General features: G+C 36.5%; 1 protein-coding gene across 2 annotated transcripts in view; it reads left to right on the top strand.

Annotated features, from left to right (window-relative positions):
- Positions 1-4,415: 4,415 nt before the first annotated feature.
- FIGN (fidgetin, microtubule severing factor) overlaps positions 4,416-19,586 on the top strand; it is a 115,908-nt gene continuing 100,737 nt past the window's right edge. Inside the window, exons 1-2 of one of the 2 annotated variants that reach the window (XM_036858898.1) lie at positions 4,416-4,608; positions 5,383-5,552. In XM_036858898.1, coding sequence (XP_036714793.1) covers positions 5,528-5,552 — 25 coding nt within the window. In that variant the 5' untranslated portion in view covers positions 4,416-4,608; positions 5,383-5,527. The remainder of the gene's footprint in view (positions 4,609-5,382; positions 5,553-19,586) is intronic. The other variant, XM_036858899.1, reaches the window with a different exon arrangement.

Raw genomic sequence — 19,586 nt, 5'->3', positions numbered from 1 at the left:
TACTTTTAACCACAGTAAGTGTTCAGTATGTGCTTCCTAAATGAAACAGAGTCATGCAAAATCAGGCAGAGGTTGCAGCAAATATACAAAGTACCACCATTTAAAGAGTGAATGAAAAAATATAATCCTCAGGTTATTAGAAGAAGACACTTTTGCAAAACCAAGAAAACATCTCTGGTGAACCTATCACAGGATTTTCCGGTTGTCTCTCCACTGTAGGGTTAGATCATGGAGGAGATATATGGACCACTCTAATACTATTTGACAGTACCTGTATTCAAGTGTAATTCTAACAAATTGAGTAATTTCACAAAAATGAGGTCAAGGTCTTCACTAGTTTTTTTTTTTTTTTGAGGAGGTGGGGTAGTGCATAAGAACTTCTCAGTACTCTTAATTGAAGTGCAAATGAAGATCCTTAAACTGCAATTTTATGGAAACATTAAAAAATTACTGTGCCAGTAATTTGCATTATTGTAAGACTAACTTCAGATTTTGTGAGCAATATGAAAAAATTATGTAGGTCTAGTAAACAGCTCTAAGTCTTGGAATGTTTTTTGAAACAGTAGTTTGGAAGAAGATATTACTGGTTTAATGTTTTATTAAAATAGTTAACCCTTGAGTTTGAAACTAAAAAGCAGTTTTAAAAGTGAAATTGAATTGTGTTGAGCATTTCTTAATAAACCAAACATTATAGAAACTTGTTTTTCTCTGTAAAGCATCTTGTCACCCTCATCTCCCTCATCTTCTCTACACTCTGTCTAACCTCATCTTTTCCTTTCTCTTTCCTCTCCCATTACATAGGTAAAGCACATCTTTGTGTTTAACCTGGGTCAAATTATCCTTAGTCCAGTGCAGACAAACACATGGTCATCTGCAAAATCCCATTCAGTATCACCTTGCTTATTTCCCTACCCTTCACTTGGACTGTTGTTGTTTATATGTGTAGTGAGAATAAGAACAGGAAAAAGTAAACGTATTTTTCCCTCTGAATTAGCTTGAGAGGAACACACACACACACAAACACACACACACACAAACACACACACTCCTGAAGGAAAAAAGGATACTTACGTTTATTTTTCTTTTGATTTTCTTGAAAAGCCCAAGTCAGAATATACTGTGTATTAGAAATTCATTATATATATCCTCTCTACACTAAAAAAGTAAAAGAGATAAGCAATGTATTTAATGCAGTGGGAAAAAATTAGCACAGTTTTTCATTGAATTAACTGTTTCCTTGACTAGTCAATCAGCTTTCTTTAAAGACAATTTCTTGTTTTCATGGCATCACAAGAAAAGTTTTGTAAAATATGTTATAGATGTAGGTATCAGTTACAACCAAAAACATTTCTTTTGAATAAAACTTTAAAAAATATAGATAGAATATGGTGACTATTAAAATGCTACTTAATCGTATTACAACATTACAAATAGTTTCATTAAGACAACAAAAACTAAATGTTGTACTAATTTTGCAAACAAAGAATGAATCTTTTTGAAAAACAAAGTTTCATATTCCTCTGCAAAATGTAATTGAAGAAAAGCAAGCTTTATCCATACCTAAAAAGAAAGAAAGCAAGCAAGCTAGAAATAGTGGGATGACAAACTCCACTGTGGATTTTATTAGTCGTGCAAATCCCATAATATTTTATTATATAAGCCTTTTTTTCCTGGGAGTCTATGTAATTTTGAACACTTTGGAAACTCTGTGTAAATATAAGCAGTGCTCTTTTGAATAGATTCCCTTTCTTTGATTCCAAGTTAATTATGTTCATTTGTATGTTGAACAATGGACTTTATAATCTGTATTTCAAATGAATATATAAGAGAATTGAAAAAAGTACTACTTATCTATTAATAAACTTCTGCGAACCACACTTTTCCTGCCCCTTTTTAAAAGTAGGGCTTATTTTGTTATAAATATTGAAAATGAATTTCTTTAAGTCGATCATCAAAATACATTGTTTTTTACTCAAGTGGTCATTCCATTATTTCTATTTTATTCAGTATTTTGGTTTACATGAGGAACTGTAAATTCAGTACTAGGAATTTAGTGTTAAAGGTTGATGAGCTTTGAACTTTTTTTTTTAACAAACAAGGACAGAGCAGTTTTGCTTGCATTGCACAGAGGACTTCTCATCAGCATTCTCCACATGGGCAATAACTGAAATTATAAATTCTTCACAGTTGTTGTTGTTTAATTCATCTGTACTCAATCCAACAGTGACCCATAGATACTTTCCTACACTTATTCCTTTGTGGTGAAATCCAATGGGCAACTTCTCATAATATCATTTTCAAAGCTATCTTGTAAAATATAACTAAAGGGGCTTCAGTGTTCTCTGTTAGATCAGAATAAAGTTCTTCTGTTGTATTTTGAAGCCTGTTTTTTTTTTTAAAAAAAAGCACAGAAAGGTCAGATCTATTCCAAATAGAGATTTCATTCCCTAGAAATATTTAGTAAGATTTTGAATCACCTTTTCTTGTCTTTTAAATTCTGTCAACTACCTAGATTTAACTAAAATCATTTTTCTTTCTCTTGTGTTAGCTAAGTGCATCCATTCAATATCTATCCGTAAGGTAAGAAAATCACGGAAGGAGAATGAAATTAATTTCGCAGTATATAGTTGGTATATTTTAAAAGCTGCATTTCATCATCTGGAGAGCTGCAATTTAGTCTATTAAATCTATAGCAGAGAAGCAGGGGGAAATGTGAATACCGTTTGTTATGAGGAGGGTCAGTCCTAAACAAGTATATTTTCAGTTCCAGCCTTCACAGATAACATTTTCAGCTTGATGGGCTCCTGGTCCAATATTTAATTTGCCTCTTTCATTCTTAGCTTATTTGAAATATAGAGGACCGGATGTCCACCAGGCCAGAGTATAAACTTACCATTTATCTATTAAAGTCCTATGTAATATAAACGAAGAGAAATTATTACCCACTCACTCTCTTCCTCATTACAATTTCTAAAGAACTTTGCCGGGCACATTATCTCGTAGACATCATGATCAAATGTTATTGTTTTGCTTTATTATCTCAGTTGGATGGTTGGCTAGTCTAGAATGAAATAGGTTGAAGGCAATACTCGCAGCCTAGAAGTCTGAATGAGGTTCCCATTCAAATGATTCTGGTTGTTTGGGGGTGGGGCGGGGTGATTAGTAAACCAACTGAGCTTACACTGCATAGTAAGCGTCTGGATGCAGCACATTTACATCTAACAAGAGACCCCAGAAAACGTGTGCGTGTTTCTTAAACCTTATGTTCCGAACAAAAGGCTATCTCAGCAACAGACAATCAGCACTGCATCGCTCCCTGGGATGCAGCAACACACTCAACTGCACATTTCATTCTTCTTCAGCTCTCAGCGCCACAAAGCCCCTACTCTCTTCCCACTCCTGGGTCCCTAGATTGCTCCATAGAAGGGGGCTGGGAAAGCAGAAGCCTAACGTCTGTGCCTGCGCACCAGCCGCCCGCCCCAGGGGCCCCCGGGCGCTGCTTTCCCCTGCCCGAGCCGCCTGGGGGAGGCAGGGAGGGGAGCCAGAGAGCGGAAGAGTGGACCGCACACCTAGCCACTCCGGATTTTATTGATTCACAGGGCAGCGGGGGAGGGGAGCTGGGTTAATTCGGATTCCCGCCCTCCCCCCCCGCCCCGAAGTTGCCTCCTCTTGGCAGATAAAGTCATTTTCTGGCTGGTGCTGGGGGCCCAGGGGAGAGCGCGGGCGAGGTCCCGGCTCTCTGGGCCAGATCCCGTCCTGTGCGCGAGTCTTGGGGGTGGGGAAGGCTGAACCGGCCGCAGCTGTCGAGAGGGCCTGGAGCGGGCGGGGAGGGGCGGCGTGCCGGAGAGCCCTTTAAGGCGGGTTAGGAGCGCCAGGGCCGGCCGGTCACGCGTGGGAAAGAAAGGCCCCTTCCCTCCCGAGGCGTCGCTCCCCTTTCCCCAGGTCGGGCCGCCTGAGAGTGCGGGCCGCCAGAGCTCCCGGTCCCCGCGCTCGTAATCATGACCTCGGGGCCCCCTCCAGGCCGCGTGAGCGCGTTGGCGAGGCTGGGCGGCCGCCGCGGCCCCGGCCGTGTAACATGACCCGAGCGGCCGGCCGGCCGGCGCGGCGCGGCCATTGAGCCCTCCCTGCCCATGAATCTCTGGCGCGTCTCTAGCTCGCTCGCCGCTCGCCTCCCGCCTCCTTTCTCCCCCTCCAGCTCCGCGGGCTCCGTGCGCCTCTCCCTCTCCCTCCCGGTCCTGCCGCTGCCCGTCTCTCTCCACTGCCCGCCTCTCGCCACTGCCTCCCGTCTTCTCTCCCTCGCGGCAGCCTCCGTCTCTCTCTCCCTCTCTCCTTTGAAAACTGATCTTTGGCTCTTAGTGTGAAAGTGATTTGAATTTGGCTCGGCGGCGCTCTGCGCCTGCGCCCAGCCTCTGGCATGCTGGCTCCTTCCAAGCAGCTGTTTTGGGTTTGAAATTCCAACATGGCAGAGGCTGCAGTCCGTCTTCCCTTCAAAAACTTGGAATGATTTCAAATCATAGGCACCTTCACTTAACCCTAGCTTCCATTCATCAGCAAACACATCGGATCGATGCTACGCTAACCTATCGGGTTTTCGCTCCGCGCGTTCAGGTAAGAGGAGCTTCGTAGTTTTCCACCAGCTGTTTAAATTTGTTTTTGTTTTTGTTTGTTTAATTTTTAAAGACTATAAATAAATCCAAGACCGTAATGAAAAGAGATCTTCGAGTTGTGCCGTAAACATTAAATTTAATTTGCACTCGTTTCTATTCTGTACGCCAACCTGCTGTCTTAATTTCTCTGTACAAAGTAGCCCTGAAACATTATAATGCATATTTTTGCTGCTTAATCATTGTAACAATAGTGTGGGATTAAGAGTTCGCGATTGCAAGAACCTCGTTTTCCGCTATATTGGGCTTACTTATTACTATCTTTTTTACTTCGAATATAAAAAATAAGAAAGCGGAGCCATAGGGTGGGGCTAGACTTTCTTCGGGAACTAACTTCTAAGTAAATAAGAAGTGTAAATAAGAATCTTGCACACACAAAAAGTTGAGGTTAAATTACAATCTCGTGGCTGGAGGAACGTGAATATGTCAGAAGATCGGTTGCAGAAAAATGTAAGCACATCATCTTGGAGGGGGTACAGCGTGGTGGGCGTATTGTTGGCAAGGAACGGGAGAGAAAGATGTATAATTTAATGGTATATACAATCCACTGATCCTATTACCGTCCTCCCCGGAGCTCTTGTTAGTTTCAATGGGAGTGAGTGAAATTGACATGGACTTGCATTCCTGGTCATGTGCTTTTTTTCCTTTCTTTCTTCTCCTGTGATCTGAGATCCCCTTTTTGTTGATGTTGCTTTCCCCCTTAATTATATGCATGTAGGTTAAATGAATACCTGACGAAAGGGCCCACGTTTCAAGGCAGTGACATTTGATAGCTGAGAGGAAAAGTGGCTTTAATGAAAAGCAACCTTTGGAATTCCTGCTTGTGAGAAATCCAATTCAGCTTTTTGTGCTGCCAGCAAGAAATGATCAGTAGCACCAGTGTTTATGGTATGTCAGTTTTGGAATTTACTTCCTTTGCATCTAAATAGGAAAGACATTAAATAGCATGATAAAACCACTGAAGGCTCTGCTTGGGAAGGAGCTGCTCATGATATATAATTCCTTTTAAAATATATATATGTATAATGTATATTTTAATCTGTCAAAATGCTTGTTTGCTTTTGCTATCGCTTGTTTGTATATTTCAGTTTTGATTAATAGATTGCTGGAGTCCACCTTTATCGGTTTTAGCTGTAATCCCAAAGTTGCATGTTACTAGTAATGCACTATATAACCGCTGAAGTCAAATGGTATGTAAATTAGTTAAACTCAGTGTGCAGTTTTTTGGGGGAGGGGGCTGGGTTGGAGAGGGGAGAGGGCGGGAGTGCGGGGAAAGACTGCTTACTAATGAAAGTGTATGTATATATGTACACACACAGAAGTGGATGAAATTTTTTTTTCTCAATCTATTAATGCAGTTTGACTCTCTGCTCTCTCAATGATTGCACTTTGTGGAGTAATCACTTCTTCTGAGTGTGGTTTTTTTTTTGTGGGGGTGGGTGAGTGAAGGGATATCTTTTACATGAAAATAAAAAATGTATTTTGATTGCTTAAAGTCCTTAATGCCTTTTAAGGAACAGTGGTAGGGTTTTGTTTTGTTTTTTTCCTTGCCATTCACTTGTCTGCCTGTCAGCGCTTTTTACTTTTAACCTGTGACAGAATTAAATAAGCAGGCACTGAAATTGACTTTGTTTGAAATCTCTCTTTCCTCTTTCTTTACCAAAAAAAAAAAAAAAAGAGGTCAGATAAATGGGTGAGAGGGGGTTTTCAATAGCTCTTGTGACCGTGTGTACACTTTGTGATATTCAATTAAGACTAGGAGGGAGAAACAACAAAAAGATGTTTAAAAGTATTTTGCATAACCAAAGGATATGTCCACTTAAAAATTTTTTTTGTTTTTGTTTTTGTTACGTATTATACCCCACGACCATGCATTCACCCTGAAAAGAGAGAAAGGAGGAAAGGGAGAATATGAAAGAAAGAAATAGCAGTGGGGATAGCTGCCAGGGGTCTGTAATGTGGCCGTGGTTACTGCTCTCTCATAACACAAATGTGAATACAACGAAAGGGACTATAAGAGCCGATGCGCGACAGACACTTCTGGTTGGACTCTGGTGACTGTTGAGCTAAACACACACCGCTCTTACATGATAGGAAGGATTTGATTGAATTTTGCATTTGGAACTTGTTGACTTTGAAGCGATCAATAAGAAGACTGTTTATTTTAGATGCACATAATTTGCCCTGAGAAATGTTTTAAGGAGGAGAGAGCACAGCTTTTTTCCCCCGGAGCTGTTGGAGCGAATGGGATTGCCAGATGGGCGATTTCCCTCTGTGATGTTAAAGCTGTAATATATATTCAGAGCAGATTGGGCTGCTGCCTGTGATGAGGAGGATATTACATTTATAAATTTTAAATCGGAGCTCGGACAATGTGCTGAGAACAGAAATTGGATGGTTTGACTGTTCACCGTATTGATACTTAAATGTGATTTCTGGGTAGTAGTAATAGTAATTATTGCAGTAATATGTAAAAAACACGTTGGGGTAGGCAATCATATAATTCACAACATTTAACAGCAGATTTAAGTGTATAAATTACCCCCCCCAGTCTCTGCTTACTATTAAATAATAGTCACATAATTTATTTCCCTCTGTGTTTAAATGCCCAGTTGTGCAAGTGATATTCATTCAGGAAGCTTGTTTTTATACACTAGAATTCTGCAGAGGCAAAGTTTATATGTAATCTATAAAGTAGACACTTGTGCATATGTATAGAGTGGCATAAGTGGCTCCTGTTTTGTAATTCTATTACTCTGATTATTTTTAGATTTTGTTCGTCTCAAATGTGTGGCCTATAGGAACCAGAGTTACAAACCTAAAAGGCTGGAAAGTGGGCAAGGGTTCACACTCTGGCAGCTCTGCTGTTGCAAATTAAAAGTGTGTTGTGGTCAGGAAATGAAAGCTACAATGTCTCTTTTGAACAAGTCGTTTATCAAGAGAAACATCTATCAGGGACTGCCTTGTCACACTGATCCTCTAAAAGTTAGGTCCGAGGTGGAAGCTGCTTTGATGTTTTTGATCCTAAATTTAATACAACAGAAAAAAAAAGCAAGGATATTTTGACCAGAATAGATTTTTAAAAATGTTTCCTGGGACCAACAAGATCTATTTATTAGTATTGTACTATGTGTGAAGTTTTTTGGACATAACAGTTGAAAGGTTTAAGAGGAAACCCCAGCCTTTATAAATTGACAGTTGTTCAAATACATATTTATAGTACATTCAGTTATGGCCAGATTCTTGGTTCACATGGACATTTTGAAAGTGATTGTTTTAAAGGGAAAATTATGTTGAAACAGTGTTTTAGAACAATATACAGAGAATCAGAGTTTTCATTCACTCAGATTGTATAGTGGCTCTCTTCTCTTCGTGTTGCCTTTTAGTCCTGTATTTCTGTTTCGCATCTTCATTACATGTGTGACATAATAGCTTTTAGTGGGGGAAGAAACATTTTTTCCTATGAAAACCGTTTCCCAAAACATGCTTGCTCGCATCATCTTTATTGTTTATTAACTGTGCATGTGGATCATTATCAATATAAACTATAGGAACTCACAAGTCTTTCAGAATTTCAGCTTAAAAATATAGGTAGGTAGCAGATTAAATATGCCATGTATTCTTAAATATTGAATATGTTGCATGCATTATTTGAATTTTAAACGGTATTGTTAAGAAAATGACCAACTTAAGAAAAAAATTTTTTTTCGTGAAAGCAGTTAAAAGCAGCTTGTTTCATTTTGGGAGGCAAAGCTAGGAGAGAGTTGTTCCTTCTTTGAAATAGAGTTTTTGGATACTTGTCTTTTACTGCTGGTGGCTACTTGCTATTTCACATGGGTCTATCAACAACTAGGCTGATGGATCACAAAGAGTGTGGTGGGAGTTTTGGGAAGTGTAATACTTGCTAATTAATCATGTCTGAAATGAAAGAATCATAGCAGGGTAATAAAGTCTCGTTGTTTTCCTGGAAGAGGGTAAGACTTCTGTTTGGAAGCTGTATGTGTGAGTTGACTTTCTTTTTTCTTCTCCTAAAAAGACAGTTTATAGGGTCACTTTAGAATTATTTCAGGAACCGTCTTTTTTGAAAATGGAATATTTTTCTTTTTCCTGACTGCACCGAATCAGTGAAATTCTTAAAAATGTCTCAGAGTGAAAACATAGAGTTTTTTCCTCAGTTATATTAAAGACTCCTGCGGTTGAGTTTCCAGTACTTTTTTTTTTTTTACCATAAATAGAAAATCTTTCTGTTGTTTTTATTCATGTCAGGCAGGAACTTTGGAGGCTGGTACTTTTGATAGTCATACAAGAGGGCAAAATTTTTGTTAATTACTTTTAGCTAGTACAAGAGTATGACCAGAGGGGAGAAAGGGAGTAGTACTTCCAAGAATCTAGAGACCGTCTGTATTATAACTTGATGTTTCTAAGGTAGTTTAAAATATTAGCCACCTGAAAAAAAAACACATGAGCAGTATAATTAGAGGTAAATTCTTTTTTTCCTGAGCTTTGGCATGTCACCTTTTAGAATTTAGTATTTTGCTTAGTTTACGCATGGGGACAGATCCTGAAAGTTTAAGTGTCTGCAACATTTTTCAGAATTTTCATCTCAAGGTGAAGCCGGCTATGCTAATAATTCCCTGTTTTTGGCTGTGAGTGTTTGGATGCCTTGAATGATTGCCTAATTAAGTAATCAGTTTTAATGGTCCAAAATCAGCAGAATTGCTAGGTGTATTTGAAACAGTTGCAGGCTTTTATGTTTTATACTTTCTAGTTTGTTCTTAGAACCTTGGTTTGGTAGAAATGTTTGCTGTTTTGCTTTTGATATTCTTGAGTACAAATTTCATGTACTTCATTCGTAAAGTACATTTATTTTTGTAGAGCTAATAATTTTAATTACCAGGAATTTAAATCGATTTATAAATTTTTGACTGGGAGAAATTGTTCTGCAGACATTTGTGTGAAATACTGAAGTATGCTACTGATCGATAAGACATGATTAATCAGCATATCTGCTTTTTAATCTTTGGTCACTGATAAACTAGAATAAACAAGTGGCACAGAAAACAATGCAGTTTTTTTCTTTCAATTAAAAAAATGTAATATAAGTGTCTCTTTGGAGATATACGAGAGTTAATGTTTTAAAATCAATTGAACTTAGAAATTTTTTGGGGGTACTACTTGGAAGACTTCAAGTCCAAAAATTATTCCACCTTTCAATTAACTCTTTCTCTTTCTCTTTCTGTCTCACACACAAAACAGATTATAGCTAATTTTTAAAAAAATCTATTAAAATGAAAGACTTTTTTTTTTAAAGACTGCAAATAAATGCCTGTTTAGCAAGTGCTTGTCATGGTTGGATTTTGTAATTTTCTTCCTTTTTTTCCCCTAAACTTGAACTTTTATCAGCTTTTTCATTTAACTTACGGTAGAAATTTCAAGCCTAGCTGCTTTGAAACATGATTGCTGATTACTGATCCTTTTGATATTTTTGGTGTTATCATTTAAATGGCACTTGTACTTGAGGGATGCTTACTGCAAGAAATGCAGATAGTGGAAATAAAAGGTAGGCAAGAATATGATAAAAATAAATTGTACTGATAAGTTGGAAGCAAATCAAAAGCAGGTGGGTATGCAAAGCTTCCTCAGGGCAGCAGCTCAGCTGCCAGCTCAGGAGCTCTGCCTCAGCACAGCACACGAGTGCGCCGTACCTGTTGACGACAGTCTTAGTTAGGAGACTGAGGAGGCAGAAGAGATAGGTGATCAGAAGCCATCCAGACATGAGATATCATATGACAGTTTCTGTTAATAATATTTACATACTTTATGCAACAAATCTGCTTGTTGTCTTGTTACTTGAATATTGACACTGTGCTTAACATTGCATATGGTGGGCTGTGCTTTCAGAGTATACTAGAAGCAGTGAATTCAAAGGAGAATTTCCGTGCAGAAGTATTTATGTTGAGTATATGTATAAATGGATATGTTTGCTTATATTTGAGCTACTATGACTTTCACAAAGCATTGACAGCATTACTGCTTGCAATCATTTTTGAAACTGATACATCTTGAAAGTTGAAATGCATGATTTATCATATGAAGGCCCAAGGTTAAACTTTTTTTACCCTGCAACCTGGCTTAAGTATTTATACTTTTTAGTTGGGAAATCTTTTTTTAGAAAGTATTTTTTAAGTAAGATTGGAAAGTTTGCTTCTTGTTAGGATTTTGTTCTTATTTTCATATGAGTAAGTGATTTATAACTTACAAAAAGCATTTCCTTACTGTAGAAAACATCATGTAAAATACTTATAAAATGTATGTTTTCTTTTCCCCAATATCTTAACATTGAGAATACCTTTACCCAGTTCCTTGCTTATGAGTTTTTATTTCGGCTGGTAATTTATACATTTATTCTATTCCACTTGTGGATATATTGCAGGCAAGAGAACAGAAACTGAATTTTACTTTACTCATCAAAAAAAAAACAAAAACAAACACACACCTCCCCCCCATCTAATGTTTGCCTTATGTCAATTGGATGCTTTTTAAGCAACTGACAATTGATTAAATGCCATATACTTATGACAGTAAACCCATCTGAGAATGAGTGACCTCTACTTTCATGCTTTGGTTTTAGGAAATATTATTCATGGAAACAGTAACATTCAAAATAATAATTTTAAAGTAGTATAATGTACAGCCATGGGTTTCTAGATGTTGCTGTAAACTTTTTACAATTCTTCTGATTTATGATCCTTACCGTCAACACACATTGTCACCTTCACCTAGGGCTGGCTACATAATTTCTGGGCTTGGTGCAAAATTAAAATGTGGGGCACCTTGTTCAAAAATTATTAAGAGTTCAAGACAGCAAGAGCAGAAGATTAAACCCAGTGCAGGGCCCTTCTCTGTGGGAGACCTATGGGCCTGTCCAGGTCGCAGGGCAATGAAGCAGGCCCTGCCTTCATTACCCACAAACCTTGTGGAAGTCACTGGGTTTCCTACGTGGAGACTGACCAGTCCACAGTGATTCCACGTGCCTCTGCCTAAAGAGATGCTAGTGGTTGTTGAGTAAGAGCCTCGGTGGGAAAATGGACCATTAGGTATCTTCTGCTCTTTCTATACGTGAACTGGTGACTGAAATCTTTGCCTTTATCTTACGTTGGCTTTTGCCTGATGTGCTCCCGTATATCACCTGAATTTTTGTGCAGATATTCTTAAAAGCAACTCTGTTTTGTAATTGTTTGCAGGCAGGTACATACTTAAATATGTATTCCCCAGGCACAGAACGATTAGGGTGGGAGGATTTTAGTAAGATTTGAAATAAGAGCCTGAGAGTTTCTCTGTTGCTTTGTACCGCTATGCCACCTAAGTTTCAGGCACAAGTGAAATAAATGTTTTTAATGTAGAATCTTAAGTTATCTAAAAATATAGAAAATTCTGACCATTGAGAAATAAAAGCACAACTCATTGAGTCAGGGAAGATGGGCAAACACAAAAATAATTACCTTGTTATAGTAGCAGCAATATTGATATTTTGACATTAGGAAGTGGCATTGTAGCTGTATAAACATGTGGTGACAGCTGTGTTAAATATGAAAAGTAACTCTTGCAGTAACATTAACTTTGCAGGATGTTATATTCAAACGGTGAACTTCGTTTCTGAACTTAAACCAGAACAATCCCCTTCCCCCTGAAAAATGTAGTCACCATCTGTGGCTCCTTTCCGCCTTGGTTTGAACAGTCTACTTGATGGGTGGATAAAACGTTTACATTGTTGCTTCCCAAGATACTTCTCAATGAGATCAAGCTTCATATTGAGATCCCTAAAACTAAGTTTTGAAGTCAAGCGGCTTTTTCAGATATGATGGAATGTCCAGCAAGTAATGGATCTGAGTGTACTTGAAGTTGCACCATTTATTTTCAAAAGATATTTCCCACATCAGATGACTCTGCCAGGAAGAACAATATCAAAGAGCTCAGAAAAGTAACTATTCTTTTATGTAATCCAAGACTGATGGGGGGGAGGGAGCTTTAAAGATATTTCTGAAGAAAGAGAAAAACCTAACTTATTTTGAATGCCTCGTTAGTCTTGGTGGAGAGAAATCCTATATATGAGACCTTCTAAGAAGAAAAATCTTTGCCCTGTGTAATACCAAGGCATTGCTCTCTCAGTTGACATGTACTTTAATGAAAGGATTGGAAATAACTATTACAACAGTGTCCCATTTAATTATAAATTCACCCCACAGTTTAGACATCTTTTGCATTAAAGACATTGTAAACTTGAATTTTTTTAAGAGGTAGTTAGCCACAATGCATATGTTTAAATATTCTATGTTGTATAACCTATCTACAAATTCTAGTAGTATAATTTAATTTGGGAACCATCTTTTCCCACCTTACTCCTATCCTTTAGTATGTTGTGTTTTCATATTAGTTGTTTAGCTTTAAAAAAGATTTAAACTAGGAATCTGGGTAAATACGTGGCAATATTAGTGCATCCTTATGCCCCAAACAGCTGTTTATTTCCCTTTTATTCACTTCTTCTCCCTTTCCATTTCAAATTGAAGTTAAGATTATAAACTCTTTCTCTTAGATCATATACCTGAATGATGCTAAATTATAAATCTTAATTAGGTATGATTCACTGATTTTAATCTTACAAGATAATTATTCTGAGTAGGATAAAAGGTTCCTTTAAGATTGAAGGCATTTTCATTACAATACGCATTTAAGATCAAACAAATACTATAAAATAAACAGAGTCCTATTAGTCTTTTAAGCTTAACAGTTAATACTTTTGGATTTAAATATGTGAAGAAATAAGGATATGAATAGGACAGTCTTACTGTTTGCACAATTTAAGTGCTTGTGATAAATTTTACTGCCAGGAATTACATGGATCTAAAAGAGTCTTTTAAGTAAAAATTACAGTTTTGATTATCTAAATGGAAGATGCTCTTGTGCACGTGCACAGATACATTTCTTTGTGAAGGTATTGATGTCAGGGATGCTTTTGGTATTTCTTTATGAGTAATTAGGTTAACGGGGTTAGTTAGAAAATGTGTCCTTTCCTGGAGAATGAAAAATTACATTCAAGCAGAAGTAAAAGAGTAGAACATAATCATGACTTTAAGTACTTAAAAAGATATTTTATGAGTCATTTTTAAAGAATAATACTCAATATGTAACTTGTTAAGAATAATAGCCATTTTTACTTTTTAAAGCACATCTGTATTAAAACTGACTTTCCGTTCATGAGTCACAAATCTGGAGTCAATTTTCGACCCCACTTACAAAAAATATGGGTCTAATCGCCACCCCCTCTTACCATGGTGTTCCACTCCAATCGTGTTGGTATCACGTTCTTTAAAGAGAGATCTTCGCTTGCATTATTCAGAAAATTAAGCAACATTTTTTAGGAGAATACTGATATGACCGAAATGTAGACACTGGGACCCTGCCTGGCCTGAGTCCTTGTCTGACAAACGAGAAGGACCTTTATACGCCTACAGCACTTGTTCTTTCTATGGGAAGATTTTAAATGTACTAAGAATTGAACAGCACTTGTTCCTTCTATGGGAAGATTTAAAATGTACTAAGAATATAAGTGTTCCCTAATTGGAAAAATATGTTTTATGTAATTCTAAGAGTACCAATCAACTAATCAACTAATTTACTTATGGATGGTAAGATAGTAGGACTAGATAATCTTATTCAGAAATAGGTGTTTAGACTGAGTAGTATCTTTCTAGAGAGAAAAAATCTGTACCTATGCAAAATCCCTTTTGGGATTTTTTGTTTGGTTTTTTGTTTTCTTTTCTTTCTTTTTTTTTTTTTTTACTGTGGGTGAAATCTCTATCAATAATGTTTAAGCTGTAAAAGTATTAGGAAAAAATCTAATATTGGAAGTTCTTTATTATGCTATGTTCTTTTAATAAGTCCTCAATGAGTGCATACAATGCACTAATACTTGTTTTGTTTGTTTTTTGATTTGTGTCTTGTTTTATTTTGTTGTAGCATCAAATTAAAAAGACCTTACAGGAAACTATTTTGTATTGTTTATTTTTAAAAATACTCAGAATAGTACAACCTGTGGTATAGGTTTGTTTATAATGATGAGCAAAAATCCCCAATTTTACCCCAATATAATTCCATTTCCTTGAAATCTATGCTACTATATCAAAATGCCACTACTACTAAGCTACAATCTAGGAGGTGTTGCTGGTGTATAATTGTAATGTACATGTGTACCTAAATACATATTTTCAAAATATTTATCTATAAATTCTAATAGCCAACTTTGCAGGTGTCCTTGTGCTTGAGGCCAGTGCGGGAATGGTTTTCTATCTGTTTTGCTGTTTGCAAACTCACCAGAAACCTTGCTGTCTCATCCATCTTCCTGCTCCTGGAATTCATTCTTACCCATACCTGTGTACTGTTTTGAGGGGCTGAGATTTTTTTCTCTTTCTTTTTCTTTTTTCTTTCTAGTATTTATCTGTAGGGCTGTTTTTTACTTGATCAGCTGGAAAATCAAATTTCACTTGAGCCACTGGAATATGATATTTAGGTCATGAGGAGGTAGCTTGAATTAATTAAGAGGTTATTGGGCTGTGTACTAGGAGGAAAGTGTAGCAGCATTTTTTGGCATGGACAGAGGGTGAAAGACCACTTGTAGGAATGAGGAAATAGCTAAAGGCAAAAAAAATTAGGGATGTTGTTAAGGAAACTAAGGGTAAGGGCTGTTTTCATGTAGCTGTTGCTAAAAATGAGGTTGGCAATTTAAAAAATCAAATCCGAATATAATTATGTGAGAAAACCTCATTTGTTAGGAATTAGTGACTAGTGCACATTAATTAGCACACAGCACTATCTAAACAAATTATATTCTTCTTTTTTAAAATGGCAAGTTCTATACCAAATCTTGGATATATGGGATTTGTGATAACCCAAATTAAAAGAACTATACCCCCTTTTCTTCCTTATAATTTGAAAAAAGTGTAAAAAATACACATGCCTTTAAAGGTGATTCATATTACTCTTAGACTCTTTCTTCTCCCTCACATACTCAATTTGGTTATGTCTCAAATGAAGTTATGGAAGAACATCTACTGAGGATTAGTCTCTATCTTTTTTAAGACTTCTTTTTGGGAAATAATGCATTTATTGCCATTATAGAAGTCAAATCATTAAGGTAGATAGATATATGATTTAATTTGATTTGAGCATAGTTTGATGATAAATTCTGTATCTACCCTGTAAATGCTAGCTGTACGTTAATGACCAAAACCAAACCAAACCAAACAAAATTTGCCAAAGCCCCGCCTCAGACCAGTTAGATGGAAGTTTTGGGGGATGACCAATTTCTTTTTCTTTTTCTACCCCAGTGATTCTAACGTAAAGTTAAGATTGAGAATCACTTCGCTGAACCAAAAATTTATACATTTCATGAGCTCTTAAACTTTTTGCTTTAAGTTTTAATTTTAAAAACTTCATTCTTCCCGGTTTGAAGTCACAAAAATAGAGACATCTATTTAGAATTGAATGTACTCATGATATGTACTAGAGATAGTTCACTATCTGGCTAAAGTTCAACAACAATCTATGAAGAATTTTAGGAACATTGCCACCATGCTGGTAAGAGTACCTCAGGAAAGTGACAGTGGTGACAGCAGCAGATACCAACAGTCTATCATATTTGTGACCTTGAGTAAGTCCTTCAACCTCTTTGAACCTCAAAGGAGGGTTCATCCAATGACTCTTAAGATTATTTTCCAGTTCTATGTAATCCATGATTGCTTGGTCATCGACTAGTGAGCTTGAGTCACTTGGAACCTTGCTGGTGGCCAGTGGCCGAGTGATTTTTTGTTTCTCTTTAAGAAACTCCAGAAATTGTCTTGGAAATAATGAAGGGAGCTCAAGGACCATTTATCACTTTGTTAAGCCCTTCAGGAGGGATGGTAACCATTCATTAAATATGCTTACTAATTGGTTACAAGCAAATGTGTCAGCAATTCTAATACCTTGAGAGTTGATGAGTATTAGTTAGCCAGTGCTTTCTCCCTGTGAGAGATATAAATAGACTGACAAGCAGATTAACTTAAGCAGTAATGGATTTAGGGACTTCAGATCTCTTTAAAAATATGTCAAAATTATAGATCAGTATGAAAGTTGGATGTTTATCAAACTGGAAGCAACTCCATCTTTTCTTTATTTTAGCCCTAACTAATCTTTGTTCGTCTTCTTTTTACCTCCTGGAATGCTCTTCTCTTCCACCTGTCGAAAACCTACCAGGACTTTGACATCTAGCTCAAATGTTGCATCATCTGTGAAAACTTCCTGAGCCACCCTAATGAGGATCCATTTCAACGTCTGCTTGATATTCCTTAATCACTTAAAAAATCTCCTTTCAATCATTTTTCTTCCTCTATAGATTGCTGGGCATTTGTGTTTCTCGTTTATGAAATTGTAAACTCCTGAGAGCAGACTACATCTGATTCATTTTTTATTTTTAATCTCCTCAACATGTGTATACAGAGCAGGACCTATAATAGGTGTTCAATAAATGTTTGGTGAAATGAATCGATAGAAATGTAGGAGACTATCACTTGGTTCATCTTTTATTAATCTTACTTTAAAAAACTGGAAGATGCTTCTAAAAGTACTTAAAGAACAGATATATTAAAATTGTGTATTTCATTTAAAAATGAAATTTCTGTATTCTTTAATTACTAAAGAAAGACTTTACAATCTTCTTACATTTCTGAAAGAATAGTTTTATAATTATATACCTAAGAAAGGGCTTACAGTCATTTATTCTATTTTCTCCTATATCTCTGGGTAGGAGAGCATTTAAACTATTTTATAAAAACAGAACATTATAATGATATCTTTAACAAAAATCTGTAACCTATTTCGATTACAGGCAGTAACACATGGCTTCAAATCACTATGTTTTACATATTTAAATATTTTTTCCTTTTGTTTTTGTAGTTAGAAAAATTCAAGGGTATAGAATCATAAAACATTAGATGTGGAGACTTCCAAATCAACTTCTTGACAACATAGGGTTGATTGACACTTGGTTATTCAGCCTTCGGTTGAACATGGGAAATCAGCATCTCCAAAGGCATTTCTTTGTATTTTGTCCTTTCTCTGATAAATAGGCAGTGTGCAAATATGTGCCTGGTGGTACTCAAAACATTTCCTTGGGAACATGATGGTACTTAGGTGATAAGAAGTAAGATGCAAACTAGCTGATCTACAGTTGATATGATAACTTTCATTGACTCTAGTTTGTGAATGTCTTTGGTTAACACTTTAATTGACATACTTTTGTTTCGTATTTAATGTCTGACACTATTCATTTATTTTGTACTAAGTACTGGGCAGTAAACAATTTAGCTGGGGTTACACCCAGTGACCCTGTCTTCTAGTGGTTCAAATGCATCACCCGCTCGGTTTGTGTGTTTGTGGAAGGGTCAGTTTTTTTCTTAAACCTGTCACTAACGTTACAGCATATAGCATTACCAAATTTTCTAAGGGAAATTTAGTTTGAGCAAATGTTGAAATTGTAATGTGTTAGTCAACAATATTTTACAAAGTTTCTATTTTATATTTGTGTATTTGAACCTAAAGATAGATGTACTAGAGAAAAGCACTTGTTCACATTGCTTCATGAAAGAACTCAGAAAAAACAAAGGCTCTATTGTCATTCTTCTAAAAACACAATTTTACTAAGGAAACCTATAACCTTTACTGAAAGTTCACTGGTTTTCTTCCAATTTGGTCTCTTCAAATCTGAAAAGTTCTAGATGCTATCTTACTACTTCATATTGAAATCTAGGTTGATCTCATATACTCCATGTAGAAGAGAATATCTGCAATGCTGATTGTTGAACCTGAATCATTACAAAGATGCACTGTTAAGTGAGCCACAGTGGACAAATGTTGTTTGGTCAGTTGCATGAAAACACTGCATCTTCAGCAAAGAGCTTCAGTACTAAAGAACTATAGTACATTAGAGGTAGAATAATAAAGATTGTGAAGCAATAGGTTAAAAGTAGCAAGAGCATTTTTGCAGTTTGACTGCAACAATCTATTTAGTTCCTTTGTTAAATTAGCTTTTCTGGTTTTCTGGAAACCAGTACTCTTCAAGCAAGTTAAAATTGCTTAACTGTAAGTTGAAATCCATGAGATTGAGAGTAACGACTCTGAACTGTAAAGCCATTATAATGGTGGCTTGCCAACAACCAAACTAAATCAAGGGAGGATTTAAAAGACATAGGTTTAAAATTCTACCTGATTATAATCAGGAAGTTGGGGGGTTTTAAAGTAAATAAATAAAAATATCCATGCAGATTCCTCACACCTAAAATATCAGCCATTTTTCCTTTAGTTGTAGAAAAATATAGGGTGATTCCCAGAGAGGGTAGTAATGTAAGTTGGTGGTCACTAAAGATGAGCCATGGTTAAAAGTCAGTGGTCAATAGTTTATTTTGTTGCTGTTCTTTTTTTTCTCTTGCCTTCATAAGCATAGCTGACAGCTGTCAGTCACTGAATTTTTTGTTAGGTCTAGACATGGCAATTCTTGAAGAATATGAAGCTATAATTGTCCTCTTGGCTTAAAATCTGAAATAAAACAAAATTATTTCAAGTGAATACAGCTGTGTGTGTGTGTGTGTATGTATGTATTCAGAAGAGAAACCTATGAAGCAGCTGACAGCGTCGATAGCTCTTTTGTTCTGAGTGGGCCAGTTAGCTCCATACAGACACCATCTAAGTGAGCCAATTTAAATCTCTCCAAATTCTTAACTAAGTGGCCCAGGTCTATCTGGGAGGTGGTACTTATTTGTCCCTTAGGTGACAGATTTGGTATGATATTCAGTTGAAGACTCAGTAAACAAGATTTATGAGGAATTAGTT

This window comes from Balaenoptera musculus, chromosome 7 (genome assembly GCF_009873245.2).
Source record: "Balaenoptera musculus isolate JJ_BM4_2016_0621 chromosome 7, mBalMus1.pri.v3, whole genome shotgun sequence".
Classification (NCBI taxonomy): domain Eukaryota; kingdom Metazoa; phylum Chordata; class Mammalia; order Artiodactyla; family Balaenopteridae; genus Balaenoptera; species Balaenoptera musculus.
This window is presented reverse-complemented; position numbering and strand designations above follow the sequence as displayed.